General features: G+C 36.6%; 1 protein-coding gene across 1 annotated transcript in view; it reads right to left on the bottom strand.

The window, feature by feature from the left end:
• CCSER1 (coiled-coil serine rich protein 1) overlaps positions 1-19,143 on the bottom strand; it is a 1,275,856-nt gene that overhangs the window by 643,709 nt on the left and 613,004 nt on the right. Inside the window, exon 8 of the mRNA XM_052642244.1 lies at positions 6,689-6,766. Coding sequence (XP_052498204.1) covers positions 6,689-6,766 — 78 coding nt within the window. The remainder of the gene's footprint in view (positions 1-6,688; positions 6,767-19,143) is intronic.

The following is a 19,143-nucleotide window of genomic DNA, read 5'->3' on the forward strand; positions in this document are numbered from 1 at the left end:
CTTCTGTATGATTCTTGTGAATAAAGTAAAATAATGCATACTGATTTGTTACAGATTTTTTTAGGATTATAAAAATAACATTAGAGTCTTTTAGTTAATATATTCATTCTTCACCAAGTAATTACCGAGTGCTTTATTCACTTTTAGTAGCATAGCTCTAATAAATGGGATGTGTAGATATACAATGAAATCTAATTATACATTTAAAGTTTATAGAGTTAGCACTGCCTGGGCTGAAGAATAATGGTACACAGAGAGAGAAGAGGGTGGAGACAATGCAAGCAAAAAAAAAAAGAAGAAGAAAAGCAAATGTAGTTTACTTATCAAACTTGATTTTACCCGGCTTTATTCTCAGTGCCTATGATAAGTGAATATGATCTTAAGAGGCTGAGCAGGCTATTCCCTCGGGTGGTCCGGGTTCCCCTAGTGTGAATTGCTTGGTATACTGTGTCTGATTCTAGTGTTTAATGCCTATTTTTATAATAGAGGGCCCCTAAATGAAGCAAATTATTCTTATCCATGGAGCCAAGATACATCAATTTGTTCTGACTGAGGGTCTTCAACAGGTTTCAAGAAGCACATCACAAAAGGATTTCTGGCTAATGGTGATTTTCACCTCATCTCCTTCAAGTCTTACAAGGCACATGTCACCCTCAGATCTGTCCAGATTACTTTATATAAAGTTTCTGATCATAACCCTGACCACACCCCTACACTCACAATTATCTTTTCCCTGTTTTTTCTCTTTTACATTGCACTTAGGAGCTTCTAACATACTATATACTTTGCTTATTTATTATATTTAATTTTTTTGTTTTAAATATAATCATGAAATGCAAACTCCCTGAGGGATTATTTTTTTGGTTAAAGGATGTAGTTCAAGTATGCAGAACAAGGCCTGGCTTCCAGGAAGCACTTATCAATATTTGTTGAATGAATACATGCATGGATTTTCAGAAGTGATGCCCTTAGAATGTTACCACTAGGTAAGCTGTGATTCCTCCATCAATTAGCAAACAACTGTGGCAGGTGTTGTTTCCAGTGTTTTCATCAATGTTCTTGTCTGAAAGTTGCCTTTAATGTAATACAAAAATTGGAGTTCAAAAGAAATACACAAATGAAACCCAGAAGGACACATCAAACAGTAAACTGCTTGTGATTATGAATGACTTTGTTTTTTGCTTCTTGTGTTTTTTGGCTTTCTGTTATGCACATTTCACCTTTTAAGTATTAAATGCTATTTCAAAAACCTTAAAAAAGAGAGAGAGAGAAAGAAAACCTGGAATATATCATTCAGTTTTAAACCTGATTATTATTATTTTTTTTTAGTTTCTAAAAATCAACACAAATACCTGAGCTAAGTAAATATTAAAGAATGAAGCACATTGGGGGAAGGCACTCCTTTACTAAATACTGGATCACATTGAGGCATGATCAGGATAAGTACTGAATTTAAGAAAGATGATAGCTACAGATGGATCTAAAACAGATTTAAGAAACTACACTTTATTAGCAGTCGGATGAGACAGCCTAATCAATAGTTATTCAGTTCTTAGCATTGGACTTAACCCATCAAAGTGTTAGGCACTCAGTCGTCTCCCACTCTTTGTGATCCCATAGACGGTAGCCTGCCAGTCTCCTCCATCCACAGGATCTTTCCAGGCAAGAACACTGGAGTGGGTTGCTATTTCCTTCTTCACGGGATCTTCCTGACCCAGGGATTTAACACTGGTCTCCTGCATTGCAGGCAGAAGACCAGGTACCTTCTGAGCTACCTGGGAAGCCCAGGCTTAACACGTAAGTTGACATAACGTATTAGCATAACACAAAATACTCTCCTGCTCTAATAGCTAATAAAATAATTACTGTAAAAACTAATTACTCTTATTCATTACATTATGAACTACTTTCTTATTTGTTAGAATTCCCTGAACACTACTAACTGTGCCAGGAGAGCCTGCAAAACTAAACATGAGAAAAATAGCATAGATTGCAAATACACAGGTAATTGCATTGAGTTTTTCAAAATCTGTATTCATAATGCAACTAGTTAAGTAGAAAACTGTGTTTATAAAGCAAGTCCCACCCTTGGAAATGTATTAAAATATTTGTAGAACACACAGAGGTATGAGCATACATTTCCATGCTGATTTATGCTTCACTCATACATGACGGAGACATAATACGTGTGAAACCACAATTCGCTAATTTTAAAATAGCCACATACAAACTATTAATAATATTTAGAATAACAGTGATGAATAATAATATCTGATGAAATACCTGGTAACTTTAAAACTCTTAAAGTATGAACAAAACATTCCTAGTTCTACTAAACACTTGTTTTAAATATAAGTGTAAAACATATGCCAATGAGTGGAAGATCTTAAAACTTCAATGTTTCTGCCTAAAAGAGCATCTCAAGACACTGTGACTGTTCTGAGTCAAATTTGGGAAGTACCTGAAAGGAAAATTTACACCTAAAGTTAATCAGTCACTTTGAAAATGACAATCTTCTGTAGAACAACAAAGTGTTAGTTGCTCAGTCGTGTCCGACTCTTTGCGATTCCATGGACTGCAGCCCACCAGGATCCTCTGTCTGTAAGATTTTCCAGGCAAGGATACTGGAGTGGGTTGCCATTTCCTTCTCCAGGGGGATCTTCCCAACCCAGGGATCGAACCCAGGTCTCCTGCACTGCAGGCAGATCCTTTACCAACTGAGCTACAAGGGAAGCCCAAGGAAGTTAAAAAATTGTCCCTAATGGTGTCAAATTAATTAAAGGATTTTAATCTTCTCACTGTCAGAAAATAAAATTTCACTGTAGCATTTTGGTCATTCATTCTCAACTGCTTTAACCAAAATGTTATTTGCAGTAGTTCAAACTATAAAATTTTTATAGGCAGCATATGTGCTTTGTTGAAGCATCTATTTATACAGCTGATGTAATCAGAAGAATCTTGCCTATCTCTTAACATAATCTTGTAATCGACAACATTGCTACCTGACTACATCTATTCATCTTCCATCCTGTTTTAATAACACAACTGACACCTAACAAATTATTCTTTGATCTGTCAATAAACTAAGCCTGTGCAGACAGAGGAGGGTGAAAGAGGTTAAATTGGCATTGATTATTTAAGACACATTCATCATTTATTTAACAATCTCCCTCATCATAAGAACTATTGTGTTTATAGGCCTTTGCCTCAGAGTGCCTTCACACTCTGAAATTATTTTAAAATAATTCTTGCCACTTGCATTAGTTTTAAGACTCTTGATAAATCTGCGGCAGGCTAGAAGTTGTTTATTGTACAAACCTTTGAACTTAATCACTGTAGTGAATTTTGGGAAATTTCATTCAATAGTTTTCATTATAATTAATACCTTCTGGGGATTCTATTTCCCATCTTAAGCAAAATGAGTAGTAACAGCTGTCTTCACAAGGAAATTATATTAATAGATACTGTAGTCTCTTATAGGGCTTCCCTGGCGGCTCAGAGGGTAAAGCGTCTGCCTGCAGTGCAGGAAACCTGGGTTCAATCCCTGGGTCAGGAAGATCCCCTGGAGAAGGAAATGGCAACCCACTCCAGTACTCTTGCCTGGAAAATCCCATGGACAGAGCAGCCTGGTAGACTACAGTCCATGGGATCGCAAAGAGTCAGACACGACATTATATTCTGACATTCATGTCACTGAAACATGATCCATAAAGATCAGTAAAGAATAATTTGTGGCTAATATTGACAGCTTTAAAAAGAAAGAGGTGAAAACATCATCCATAATATGCAAGATTTCTACAAAAGTTTTTTTCTCACAAATACTATTGCAAATTTCAAATAGCATGTATGTGAGTGAGTGAAGTCGTTCAGTCATGTCTGACTCTTTGTGACCCCATGGACTGTAGTCTACAAGGTTCCTCTGTCCATGAAGTTTTCCAAGTAAGAGTACTGGAGTGGGTTGCCATATCCTTCTCCAGGGGATCTTCCGAATCCAGGGATTGAACCCAAGTCCCCCCCATTGCAGGAAGATGCTTTACCATCTGAGCCACCAAGGAAGTCCCTAGAAGGTTGGTACTGTGTGCTTAGTTGAGTCTGACTCTGCGACCCTATGGACTGTAACCCACCAGGTTCCTCTGTCCATGAGGATTCTTGAGGCAAGAATACTGGAGAAAGTTGCCCTGCTCTCCCCCAGCATGTATGTAGGTGTGTATATATATATATATATATATATATACACTTGTGATAAATTAAAGATAAATTATATTTCCTGAGAAAATGTGAGCAAAACATCAAAGATAACAAATTATTCTTATTGCATACAAGAATATAAAAAATTATAAACAGGTATTGAAAATTATAGAAAATATATTTCAGTCATGAAAAAGTTACATTAATGAATAATATTCCAAACAGTTACAAGACTCAGCAGATTGTAAATGCTTTACTTGTTTTATTTAAAATATTTCCCATCCCAGTTTTTTTTTTTAATACTAATTGCCTTAAAATCTATTATGACAGTTACACCTAGCTACTGGTAGAAGGTTCTGCTTGCATATCTTTGGTAATTTGCTGATTTTGATGCTTATGTCCTAAAATATATCACCAAGAAGTACAAAATATGAAATCTTTAGAACATTATTCTATATTAATGACTACCCAAATCATATCAGAAACTTGTATGAGGGGATCCTTTAAGGCCTCACTACTAAGAAATTATTCTTTAATATTACGTTTATCTAGTAAAATATATTAAGCTCTCATTGTCAGATATGAGAAGAAGCTAGGTATGATCAAGAATTAACTATGATCACGGTTTTAATTTTTATTTACATGTTTGGGGAATTAAATACCATTGGTACAGACATTTTGTAAAATCAAGAAAAGTATGGGGCATAGACAGGCATTCAAATGCATAAGGAATATCTATTAGCTTCAACTTAGCTATCTCCCCACAGATACCATTCACGTCTTAGTGACCATTTCTCACTGGCACCAATAGTGCTATAGATCTAAGAGGGTTACATTCTACATTTACATTCAGTCATTCAGAAATTTAGAATTTAGTCTGCTAAACATAAGTCTCTTAAATTGAGTAAAATGATATATCTGAGTGTAAATGCATAAGTACTTCCTTTTTTCTTGTTATAAGGATAAGCACTACTTTTTAAAAGACCAGATTTCCACAAAGAACGTGCATTAGTGAACAAGCGACTTCACTTTTCTGGAACTCAGTCAACTTGTTTAAAAATTGAGGGCACTGAAATGGGCGAATTTTAAGTTTATTTGCAGCTCCTGTGTTAAATGAATTTATGCTGAAATAAGATTTAATGTGGACTATGAATTTATTGTTCTTATTGGACAAGGGACTCACAGATTTAAAAACATATGGATTATTCATTGTAAAATACATACTGGTTTTATATCCCAAAAACCTAAGCACAGATAATATGTACTAGAAAAAAAAATTAAACAATAACTCCTCTTAAACAGATAAATATTGAATTAGTGTACTAAAGCATGTTTGAACTTACTAAAAACATTTACTTTTAAATATCTGAAACATTATCATTTAAATATCAAAGCACTGGAATTGAAGAAGCATTATGGTCAGAATATTGATATCTAGAATATTTAGGTATTAAGGATAAACATGAAATAAGAGAATAACTCCAAAGAAAGGGATAGATTTTAATGTTTTTTAATTAAAAAATAATGCACATAACTATCTGAAAACCATTTTAGCTGAAATTCAAAACTCTGATTTACTTCCTAATAGAGATAGACAGCTTTATGTTACATATGTTAATGTACTTTGAAAGGCAACACAAATAAGAACATGCAGATAGATTGACATTTTATCATTAAACCCCTTCATGAAATCTAAAATTATTTCTCTTCTATTATTACTTGCAAATAGAATGGTAAAAATAATATTAATAATTTTTTTAAAAAAAGAGTGTTCTCACAAATGTTAGGTTCAACATAAAGAAGATAACTCATTTACGTTTTCATAGACAGAAAATTTAAAGTTGTGAACTTAGGCAAAGTGAAAATTTCATAGCTTTGTTTAGTAGATATTTGAATCAAAGTTTTCTAAAATCATTTAGTGTTACTGGAAGTCATCTTGTATTAAAATATGTTTTACAATCCTATTTTGACAGTTCAACAAATATTTCACATGAAGAAAAAAAATGCTAACTTTCAGTTAAATTACTTTCTGCAGCCCCCACAAAAGCCCAAGAGCTAAAATAGTATTGTAAATTTCTCTGCAAAGGTGTGCTCCCTTTTATGTGCCAGAATGTAAAAATGATGTACTTGGCCCTTGGTGATTGCAAATATAATAACTTTATTAAACTGTTAATAAATAAATCAGTATGTTCTTAAAAATAAATTGTCTTAGTATTCTAATACGTCTCTTGCACATGTCTGCAAATTCACTAATTCAGAAGTCTGTATTAGAGATGTTGGTTTAAAGAAATTAATGAGACATTGGTATGCTCGTCAGTGCCTGTAATTATCTTTTTCAGTTCCAGAATGTATTCGGGGATTATTTAAGAGCAAAAGATAAATGGTGTACCACTAAATCCTATTAAATCAATGCATGGACATAGCAGCAATAGAAATAAATAAGCTGTGGAGGTCTGAATACCAATAAAAAAGATAAAAATGGTTTCATATAGCTACTTACATCATAGCCTAGAAGTTCAGTTTGTGTGGATTTATCTACTCTTGAAGCAAAAGCCTTCTGTAAGTGCTGAACTTTTTCCTGCAGAAAAAAAAAAGAGCAAAACCAAAACACATTTTTGAGAGTCATGTGCTTCTACACTAATATCCCCCCCAATTAAAATTTGATTACTGTACAATTCATAATTGTGCATATATTTCGCTGTGGTGGTGCTTTACTTATCAATTTGAACACTCAGAGGTTTAATTTTCAGGTCATAATAATGTCATTTTTGGCATCTTTTCTTTTAATACAGGAACCACTATGTCAGAATCATGGCTGAAAGCTAGAGACATGCTTTGCTTAAATCCAATATCAAATGATTACGCTAAGTTTTCTATAAGCTACTGTTTTCTTTAAATTGAGAGGATTTTACTGATACAGTTTCAGAATGTTTATATGTAAAATTCAAAACATTTTCAGTAAATACCATCCTATTCCACTTTGTATATTTTTAATTATTTATTGCTTCTAATTCTCTCGTTCCAAAATCTACACATTTAGGAATCTGCCCTGTAGGGGAGCCTACATGAATCCAACCCTGTTATAATTAAGAGATACCAAACATGAGGAAAGTTTGGGATTTCATATCTCAAATGCAAATGTATTAATTCTGGTCTACTAATGTGGCTGGCTTCCCCCACCTGCCAATGCAAGAGACACAAGAGACTCAGTTCAGTCCCTGGGTCAAGAAGATCCCTTGGAGGAATAAATGGCAACTCACTCCAGTATTCTTACCTGGAGAATCTCATGGACTGGGAGCCTGGCAGGCTACAGTCCATAGTGTTGCAAAAAAAGAGCTGGACACGACTGAAGAGACTTAGCATGCATATACGCACAATGTTACTGGGCCTCTGGGTCTGGTCTTCTTGTTACTAAATGTGTCACTTAGAGTAAAAATTATCTTTGCATATTTATTATAATGTGTTCACCGTGTGTCTAGCACAGCTCAGAGTGCTGTACTCACATGATCACACCTCATCTTGGGATTTTTTACTATGATTACCACCCATTTCAATGAGTCTGCAAACTGTAAGTTAACAAGTTTAACTTGGGTTTCCCAAGAAGCTCATGTGATTCCGCTAGGTTCTGCTTTTGTCTTATGTTGATTTAAGGAGAATTTTATTTTATTTTCTTTACTTGGTCAATAAAATAGCTGTATAATATTTTAATGATAAAAACTGATATAACTCATCATTTAATTTTTTTCCAGGAAGAGATAGTAGTCATCACAAACCTCACTAACAATACGCAAAACTGTTTCTTCTCCTCCCCTTCTCCCCTCAGGTTACTCCTCCTTTTCTCTTCCTTTCCCTCTCCTTCAATACTCTTTCCTTTAAATTAAATTCACTTAAAAGTGAACACTCTCTCTCTCCCTTCAGTTCAATTCAGTTGCTCAGTTGTGTTCAACTCATTGCGACCCCATGAACCACACACTCCAGGCCTCCCTGTCCATCACCAACTCCCGGAGTTCACACAAACCCATGTCCATCGAGTCAGTAATGCTATTCAGCCATCTCATCCTCTGTCATCCCCTTCTCCTCCTGCCCTCAATCCCTCCCAGCATCAGAGTCTTTTCCAATGAGTGAACTCTTCGCATCAGGTGGCCAAAGTTTTGGAGTTTCAGCTTCAATATCAGTTCTTCCAATGAACACCCAGGACTGATCTCCCTTAGGATGGACTGGTTGGATCTCCTTGCAATTCAAGGGACTCTCAAGAGTCTTCTCCAACACCACAGTTCAAAAGCATCAATTTTTCGGCACTCAGCTTTCTTTATAGTCACACATCCACACATGACTACTGGAAAAACCATAGCCTTGACTAGACGGACCTTTGTTGGCAAAGTAATGTCTCTGCTTTTTAATATGCTATCTAGGTTGGTCATAACTTTCCTTCCAAGGAGGAAGCATCTTTTAATTTCATGCCTGCAGTCACCATCTGCAGTGATTTTGGAGCCCAGACAAATAAAGTCAGCCACTGTTTCCACTGTTTCCCCATCTATCTGCCATGAAGTGATGGGACCGGATGCAACGAACTTAGTTTTCTGAATGTTGAGCTTTAAGCCAACTTTTTCACTCTCCTCTTTCACTTTCATCAAGAGGCTCTTTAGATGTTTTTCTGGAACTCTCTTGCTCTTTCCCTTAAATCGTTAATAAGATATGAAAGTTATCCAGGTTGGTTAACAAAATACATACATAATTTAGGTAAACATAATTTGACAGATATGTATTTACAAAAAATACCTTATGGATTATTAATGACCAAACCTTCTAACTTTCCTCTTACAAAAATTCTAGAGCTGCTATGCAGACAATAGTGAAATGGAGATTAGATAATCTAAGCTGTAATATGTAAAGGGATGGTTTTCATTTTTTGAAAAAGGTAAGTGAAAATGTGGCCACTTTTTCCAGTATAAATTTAAAATGAGAATTAACAAGTTGTGTTTATTTAGACTCCTATTAGAATGTGCTGCTGCTACTGCTGCTAAGTTGCTTCAGTCGTGTCCGACTCTGTGCGACCCCAAAGATGGCAGCCCAACAGGCCCCACCGTCCCTGGGATTCTCCAGGCAAGAACACTGGAGCGGGTTGCCATTTTCTTCTCCAATGAATGAAAGTGAAAAGTGAAACTGAAGTCGCTCAGTTGTGCCTGACTCTTAGTGACCCCATGGACTGCAGCCTACCAGGCTGCTTTGTCCATGAGATTTTCCAGGCAAGAGTACTGGAGTGGGTTGCCATTGCCTTCTCCGATTAGAATGTGAGGAGAGGGCAAAAAAGTAGTTACATGTAACATTTGCTGTCACTGAACGGTTGTTTGGAAAAAAATTAGCCACTTGGAGTGGAAGTGATACAGGGTCTTTCTCAGGCAATGACATTTAGGAGTGAGCAAGACCCTGACAAAGATATATATATAAACAGCTACTAGTTCAAACTTGCCTAAGAAGAAACAATGAAAGGGACCATAGAAAGAAATGAGACTGTGGTAAACCAAGTCCATGACAGAGAGGATAGAATTCTATATCAAAGGATTTTAGGTTTATCTTAATTTTTCAAATATTATTTTGAAAATGAAATGAAAGGCCAAATAGTATTTTAATTAAATTACAACAGAACTTATTCAAATACTTCCTTTCACCTTCCATAAAAGAATTATAAGGAAGCAACCTGGAGAAAAGAAACATTTGAAGTACATTAAAATTTATTTTTCTGGACCATCAATTTCCACATGCATGTGATTTAATGTAGCTTTTTTCCAATATTTTTCTATATAAGCAAACAATTCAATTTCTTCTTCCAGATTCTCTCAGAAGGACAAAGGAGTATTAAACAATTCAATTTTTGGCAGATACATTTTATAAGTAACTAAACCCCAGACACTTTTCAAGAATTAAAATACTAATATTTATTAAATTGTGTTTAATTGTATAAACATTAATATTTATTAAATTGTGTTTATTAAACTATAAACACACCTTTTAAAAAATTCTGGTTCAGAAAACATATGTGTGCTTATTAAATAGAATTAACAAATAACTATCACATTCTATAGAAAAAGTAAGCAAAACAGGATGAAAAAGAGGAATTTTATTATGTATACTTTTTATTATTTTACACTGCTGATTTATCTGCCTTTTGAATATGTGGAGGTTTTGAATCTTATAGACTATTGCTATATGAATAAAAATATATAATGGTTTTCTCCAAATTTTTGATTAATCTCATCTAACATCAAGAGTAATACAAAACCTGTATATTAAAATCAGCTACCATAAATAATGTTTATAAACCAAAGAAAACATACATAGTTTACAAACTTGCTAAATTTAGTTATTTATATTCACCCTTTCCTCTACTTCTATAATCTTTACCACTACATTAACAGAACACAGTTACATGCCAAGCACTGGTATCAAGTAACTTATATGAATCCTCTCAAGAATGTACAATGTCTGTTATTGTCTATTCTCAAAAAAACAGGAAATTGGTCCTTAGTAAGTTGAAATTGTTGCTAAAGGTCACATAGGCTATTAAGTGAAAGAGGCAAGTTGGAAAACCTTTATCTGTCTTCAAAATCTGGTGTCCTTTCTAAAACAATAGTCTGGCTGGAAAAGCTGCAAGTGTCATTGCTGCTTCCACTTCACGTATACATAAGGACACATACCAAATGCATAGTCACTATCCAGCTAGAATGAAAATAAAACTGCCTTTGCTGTTCATCCTGCCTAAATGCTCTAATGATTCTACTAAGTCATTCTGCTGTACTGTAAAAACAGTTTAAGTACATTAGATGGTGACTGCAGCCATGAAATTAAAAGACACTTACTCCTTGGAAGAAAAGCTATGACCAACCTAGATAGTATATTCAAAAGCAGAGACATTACTTTGCCAACAACGGCCCATCTTGTCAAAGCTATGGTTTTTCCAGTAGTCATGTATGGATGTGAGAGTTGGATTATAAAGAAGGCTGAGCTCTGAAGAACTGATGCTTTTGAACTGTGATGTTGGAGAAGACTCTTGAGAGTCCCTTGTACTAAAAGGAGATCCAACTTGTCCATCTTAAAGGAAATCATTGCTGAATATTCATTGGAAGGACTGATGCTGAAGCTGAATCTCCAAAACTTTGGTCACCTGATGTGAAGAGCTGACTCACTGGAAAAGATCCTGATGCTGGGAAAGATTGAAGGCTGGAGAAGAAAGGTGACAACCGAGGACAAGATGGCTGGATGGCAATACTGACTTGATGGACATGAGTTTGAGTAATCTCTGGGAGTTGATGATGGACAGGGAAGCTTGGCATGCTGCAGTCCACGGGGTCGCAAAGAGTTGGACACGACTGAGTGACAGAACAGAACTGAGGATTTATCAGCTTATTTCCTTTAAAAGCTGCAATTCCACAAAACACCCATTATTATAACCAACAAGGCATTTGGAACATGAGTCAGGAATAAAATGATAAAATTTATACAGCGTTATAACACAAAATTGAAAGATGTAAAAAAGCAAACTGAAAACTAAATGTTGAATGGCATTAAATTCTTTAAAAATAGGATTGGTTCAAACAGGATATTCTAAAAGTATATTCTGCTTAAGTTGTACGAATCATTTCTGGTGTATGTTTTATCCATTGGCCAATCATAGATCATAAAAAAGTATAATAGCTACCATTGATAAATGTATATTTTTGCACTTTCACGTGTGCACATGCAAGCATATGTCATTGGGGAAGAATTGAGAAGGAGAAAATGTGATTTAAAAAAAGAGAAAATAATCAAAAAGCTAGTAAACTTGGCTCTTGTTCAGATTCAATAGAGAAATCAAAAACTGTGCAGGCAAGTGAAGTTAAGACAATCTGACATCACAACAATTCCTAAAGGACTCTAAACAGGAAAGGCCATGGCTAGAAACAGAAGTATCACATATATGGAAGATCAACAGTAAGGGCAAACATACAATAAAAGTAAGAAATCATCCACAAACAAGCACAGACTCAAAAACAGCAACTGTTAAGTGAGTACAAATTCACAATACAGTAAGTCCCCTACATACGAACAGTTCCATTCTAGGAGCAAATTTATATATTCAGTTTGTTCATAAGTCCCACAAAGTTATTTTAGGTACCTAACTAACATAATCAGCTATACAGCATTGTACTGTAATAAGTTTATAATGATTTTCACACAAATAAAAAATAGCAAAAAATAAAGAGTACCTCTTTAATCTTACAGATTAGTACCTTGAGAAGTACACGAGTATAGTACAACAGCTGGCATACAAGGACTAGCATCAAGTCAACAAGCAAGAAGAACCGCTGACTGGAGGAGGGAGAAGAGGTAGAAGACGTCAGAGCCGAAGGTTTGTCTGCAACAGGAGATGGAGGCTAAGCTGCAATCCTACTCACGCCTGACATTAATGGCACAGGTTCTGGTTCCTTGCTAGATTTAATTCTATCTATCTCTTGCTTCTGGACATTCTGGACTTGAAATGAAGATGCTGTAGTACTGTACTCTACACAGTATTGTGCAATAAAGGACACAAAAACACCACCACTTGTAAAGAATGCATGCACGTGACAATGTATGCTAGACATACAAGCTAACTTACGTGATTTGACACGTAAAGAAACATTCACATCTTTGAAAGTTTGCAACTTGAAGGTGTGTATGTAGGGGACATACTGTATTGAAAATGCATTTGAAATTAAGAGGCCAGAAACTGAAAACAATCTTGTTAGCTGCTGTATTAAATACGTAGACTGGTATATCAAAACCTCATGGGAATCACAAGCCAAAAATCTACAATAGATGCACACACAAAAAAGAAAAAGTGATCCAAACACAAAATGGCAATAAGGACACACATCTCAATAATCACCTTAAGTGTAAGGGGATTAAATGCCCCGACTAAGAGATACAGACTGGCCAAAGAGATACAAAACCAAGACCCATATATATGCTGTCTACAGGAGACCTACTTCAGATCCCGGGACATATACAGACTGAAAATGAGAGGATGAAAAAAGATGTTCTGTGCAAACAGAAATCCAAAGAAAGCTGGAACAGCAATACTCATATCAGGCAAAATAGACTTTAAAATAAAGACTGTCACTAGAGATCAGAAAGGACACTACATAATGACCAAAGGCTCATGCTAAGAGAAACTAGTAAAAAAACAAAAACTTTATAATCTGTATGGAAACACAAAAGACCCTGAAGAGCCAAAGCGATCTTCAGAAAGAAAAAACAAAGCTAGAGGAATCAGGCTCCCTGACTTTAGACTATATCACAAAGCTACAGCAATAAAAATAGTACGGTATTGGCACAAAAGGGGAATATAGACCAATGGGACAGGATAGAAAGCCCAGAAATAAATTCATCCACTTATGGTCCATTAATTTATGACAAAGAAGGCAGGAACATACAATGGAGAAAAGTCAGTCTCTTCATATAATGGTGCTGGGAAAACTGGGCAAGTACATGTAAAAGAATGAAATTACAACGTTTTCTAACACAATACACAAAAATAAACTCAAAATGAATTAAAGACATAAATGTAAGATCAGATAATATAAAACTTCTATGGAAAAATATAGACAGAACATACTTTGACATAAATTGCAACAATAGCTCTTTGGTTCCACCTCCTAGAAGAATCAAAGTAAAAATAAAAATATCAAATGAAGCCTAATTAAACTCAAAGGCTTTTCACAGCAAAGGGAACCATAAACAAGTCAAAAAGACAACACACAGAATGGAAGAAAGTATTTCCAAACAATGTGACTGACAGGTATAAATCTCCAAAATTAACAAACAGCTCATGTAGCTCAATATGAAGTAAACAAAGAAATGGGAAGAAGGTCTAAATAGACATTTCTCCAAAGAGAACATACAGATGGCCAAAAGGCACATGAAAAGACGTCAATATTGTTATTGGAAAAATACAAATCAAAACTACAATGAAGGATGACTTCACACTGGTCAGAATGGCAATCATCATAAAGCCTACAAATAAGTGATAGAGAGGGTGTGGTGGAAAGAGAATCCTCCCCCATTGTTGGTGGGAATGTAAACTGGCACAATCACTATGGAGAGCAGAATGGGAGTTCCTTAAAATACTAAAAACAGAACTACCATATAACCCATCTATCCCACTCCTGGGTGTATATATAATAAGATCATAACTCAGAAAGTTGCATGCACTCCTACGTTCACTGCAGCATTATTTACAATAGCCAAGACATGGAAAAAACCTGCATGCCCATCAACAGAGCAACAGATAAAGAAAGAAGATGCAATGTGTGTATATATGTGTGTATATATGTGTGTGTGTGTGTGTGTATGTGTGTATACACATACACACATACACACACACAATTTTACCCAGAAGAAAAGAATGGAATAATGCCATTTTCAGCCACATGGATAAACCTAGAGAAAATCATACTAAGTCAAGTAACTCAGAGAAAGACAATTATCATGGTATCACTTACATGCGGAATCTGAAAAAAAATGATATGCATGGATTTGTCTACAAAACAGAAATAGACTTCAAAAACAAATTTATGGTTACCAAACTGGAAAGGTGTGGAGGCAGGATAAATAAGGGATTTGGAATTAACATTACATATTACTAATATAAAATAGATAACCAACAAGGACCTACTGTATAACACAGGAAACTCTGCTCAATATTCTGTAATAAGCTAAATGGGGCAAGAATCTGAAAAGAACTGGCTATACATATATAACTGAATAACTTTGCCATATACCTGAAACTAATACAACACTGTAAATCAAATATACCCCAATATAAAATAAAAAATTAAATTACAAATTATAATGCAAAAAAGGAAATTTATTCTTATTAAATTAATAAAGGTTGGTATAGGAAATACATGTAATTGTGATTATTACAGGAATAGATTAGGATAATTAGTGAGTTTAATTCCACTAGGGGATTAAAGATAGAAATTCAAAGGAGATTGTTGTAAGTTAATGAAAACTTAAGAAAAGAATCCCTAGCAACACCCTACGCTACCTTGAAGGGAGACAGATATATCCAAGTGCCAAACACACTCAAGCCACAAATTCTGATAATTAAATAAACAAGACAAGAGTAGCATTTCTCCATGCCAAGACTGAAGCCAACACCCTCTTCCAACAACACGAGAAACAACGCTACATATGGACATCACCAGATGGTCAATACTGAAATCAGATTGATTATATTCTTTGCAGTTGAAGATGGAGGAGCTCTATACTGTCAGCAAGAACAAGACTAGGAGCTGATTGTGGCTCAGACGATAACATGCTTATTGCAAAATTCACACTTAAATTGAAGAAAGTAGGGAAAACCACTAGACCATTCAGGTATAACTTAAATCCTTTATGATTATACAGTGGAAGTGACATATAGATTCAAGGGATTAGGTCTTATAGACAGAGTGCCTGAAGAACCATGGATGGATGTTCACGACATTGTACAGGAGGCAGTGATCAAAACCATCCCCAAGAAAGAGAAATGCAAAGACAAAATGGCTGTCTGAGGAGCTGTAACAGAAAGCTGAGAAAAGAAGAGAAGTGAATGGCAAAGGAGAAAAGGAAAGATATACTCATCTGAATACAGAGTTCCAAAGAATAGCAAGGAGAGAAAAGAAAACCTTCCTAAGTGAACAATACAAAGAAATAGAGGGAAGCAATAGAATGGGAAAGACTAGAGATCTCTTCAAGAAAATTAGAGCTACCAAGGGAACATTTCATGCAAAGATGGGCACAATAAAGGACAAAAACAGTACGGACCTAACAGAAGCAAAAGATATTAAGAAGAGGTAGTACTAACACAAAGAACGATACAAAAAAAAAGATCTTCATGACCCAGATAACCATGATGGTATGATCACTCACCTAGAGCCAGACATCCGAGAGAGCAAAGTCAAGTGGGTCTTAGGAAGCATCAGTACAAAGATAGTGGAGGTGATGGAAGGTCAGCTGAGCTATTTCAAATCTTAAAAGATGATGCTGTTAAAGTGCTGTACCCAATATGCCAGCAAATTTGGAAAACTCAGCAGTGGCCACAGGTCTGGAAAAGGTCAGTTACCACTCCAATCCTAAAGAAAGGCAATGGCAAGAATGTTCAAACTACCTCACAATTGCACTCATTTCACATGCTAGCAAAGTAATGGTCAAAATTCTCCAAGCCAGGCTTTAACTGTGCATGAATTGAAAGCTTCCAGATGTTCAAGCTGGATTTAGAAAAGGCAGAGGAATCAGAGATCAAATTGCCAACATCTATTGGATCACAGAAAAAGGAAGAGAATGCCAGAAAAAATATCCACTTCTGCTTCATTGACTACGCTAAAGTCCTTGACTGTGTGGATCACAACAAACTGGAAAATTCTTAAAGAGATGGGAATACCAGACCGCCTTACCTTCCTCCTGAGAAATCTGTATGTAGGTCAAGAAGCAACAGTTAGAAGCAGACATGGAACAAGGCTGGTTCAGAATCAGGAAAGGAGTACCTCAAGGCTGTATACTGTCACCCTACTTATTTAACTTATATTCAGAGTACATCATGCAGAATTTGGGTTGGATGAAGCATAAGCTAGAATCAAGATTGCCAGGAACAATATGAACAACCTCAGATATGCAGATGACAACACCCTTATGGCAGAAAGCAAAGAGGAACTAAAGAGCCTCTTGATGAAGGTGAAAGAGGAGAATGAAAGAGATGGCTTACAATTCAACATTCAAAAAACGAAGATCATGGAATCTAGTCCCATCATTTTATGGCAAATAGATGGGGAAACCGTGGGAACAGTGAGAGACTTTCTTTTCTTGGGCTCCAAAATCACTGCAGGTGGTGACTGCAGCCATGAAATTAAAAGACGCTTGCTCCTTAGACGGAAAGCTATGACAAACCTAGGCAGCATATTAAAAAGCAGAGACATCACTTTGTCAACAAAGGTCTATATAGTCAAAGCTATGGTTCTTCCAGTAGTCATGTATGGATGTGAGAGTTGGACTATAAAGAAGGCTGAATGCTGAAGAATTGATAATTTTGAACTCTGGTGTTGGGAAAGACTCTTGAGAGTCCCTTGGATTGCAAGAAGATCAAAACAGTCAATCCAAAAGGAAACAAACCCTGAATACTCATTAGAAGGACTGATGCTGAAGCTGAAGCTCCAATATTTTGGCCACCTTATGTGAAGAGCCAACTCATTAGAAAAATCCTGATGCTGGGAGAGACTGAAGGCGGGAGGAGAAGGGGACAACAGAGGATGAAATTGTTTGATGGCATCACTGACTGAGTGGATGAGGATTTGAGCAAGCTCCTGGAGATGGTGCAGGACAGGGAAACCTGGTTTGCTGCAGTCCATGGGGTCACAAAGAGTTAGACATGACTGACTGACTGAACAACAACAAAAGACAGAAGTACAGGTGAAGGGGGAAAGCTAAAACTGGGTAAAAGGGTATATGATATCAAAACCTGAGATTAATTACCATATTTAATTATTTTTATCACCATTTTGCTAATATACATATGATTTAAATAGTGCCACAACAGTCCTGGTTAAACCCTCACTCACTCACTCACTTCAGTTGCTCAGTCGTGTCTGACTCTTTGCGACCCCATGAATCGCAGCACACCAGGCCTCCCTGTCCATCACCATCTCCCAGAGTTCACTCAGACTCATGTCCATCGAGTCCGTGATGCCATCCAGCCATCTCATCCTCTGTCGTCCCCTTCTCCTACTGCCCCCAATCCCTCCCAGCATCAGAGTCTTTTCCAATGAGTCAACTCTTCGCATGAGGTGGCCAAAGTACTGGAGTTTCAGCTTTAGCATCATTCCTTCCAGAGAAATCCCAGGGCTGATCTCCTTCAGAATGGACTGGTTGGAACTCCTTGCAGTCCAAGGGACCCTCAAGAGTCTTCTCCAACACCACAGTTCAAATGCATCAATTCTTTGGCGCTCAGCCTTCTTCACAGTCCAACTCTCACATCCATACATGACCACTGGAAAAACCATAGCCTTGACCAGACGGACCTTAGTTGGCAAAGTAATGTCCCTGCTTTTGAATATGCTGTCTAGGTTGGTCATAACTTTTCTTCCAAGGAGTAAGCGTCTTGGAGACCAAAAAAGGAGGAGTGCTCAGTCATGTCAAGAGTCTTTGAGACCCCATGATTTGTAGTCCACCAGGCTCATATGTCCACAGAATTTTCCAGGCAAGAATACTGGATTGGGTTGCCATTTCCTACAGCAGGGGATCTTCTCAGCCCAGAAACTGAGATCGCATCGTCTGTGTCTACTGCATTGGCAGGCAGGTTGTTTTACCACTCAGCTACCTGGGAAGCACCACATAAGACTGAAGGAGAAATCAATGATTTAATCCTTGATGTCTGCTCAAGAATGAGGAAGAATACCGTCTTCTCCCCTCCCCATTTTTTCTTTGATCATACAAATGTAGCCCCCTTGGTTCCTGGGGTTGCTGTGCTCTCATGCCAGCCCACTTGTATCTTGCACAAGCATACTATGCTAATAAACTCACTCTTTGCCTATCACTTTGCCTCACACTGAATTTCTTCTGTGACAAAATGAAAGAACCCGAGCGTAAGTTCTGACATCAGGTGAGTAGTTTGAATTAAAAGACAGTAGGTTCAAGTCCCCTCCTAGTTCAAGGATCATGGGTTTAAGTCTCAATCTGAGGTTCAGGTGGGTTCAAATCCTACCCAAGGAGGAGTACGGTTTTGATTATAGCCCCACTATATGAACACATACCTGCTGCTGCTGCTAAGTCGCTTCAGTCGTGTCCGACTTTGTGCGACCCCACAGACGGCAGCCCACCAGGCTCCCCTGTCCCTGGGATTCTCCAGGCAAGAATACTGGACTGGGTTGCCATTGCCTTCTCCACATATACCTGAGGCTG

This window comes from Budorcas taxicolor, chromosome 6, assembly GCF_023091745.1.
Source record: "Budorcas taxicolor isolate Tak-1 chromosome 6, Takin1.1, whole genome shotgun sequence".
In the NCBI taxonomy this organism is placed as follows: domain Eukaryota; kingdom Metazoa; phylum Chordata; class Mammalia; order Artiodactyla; family Bovidae; genus Budorcas; species Budorcas taxicolor.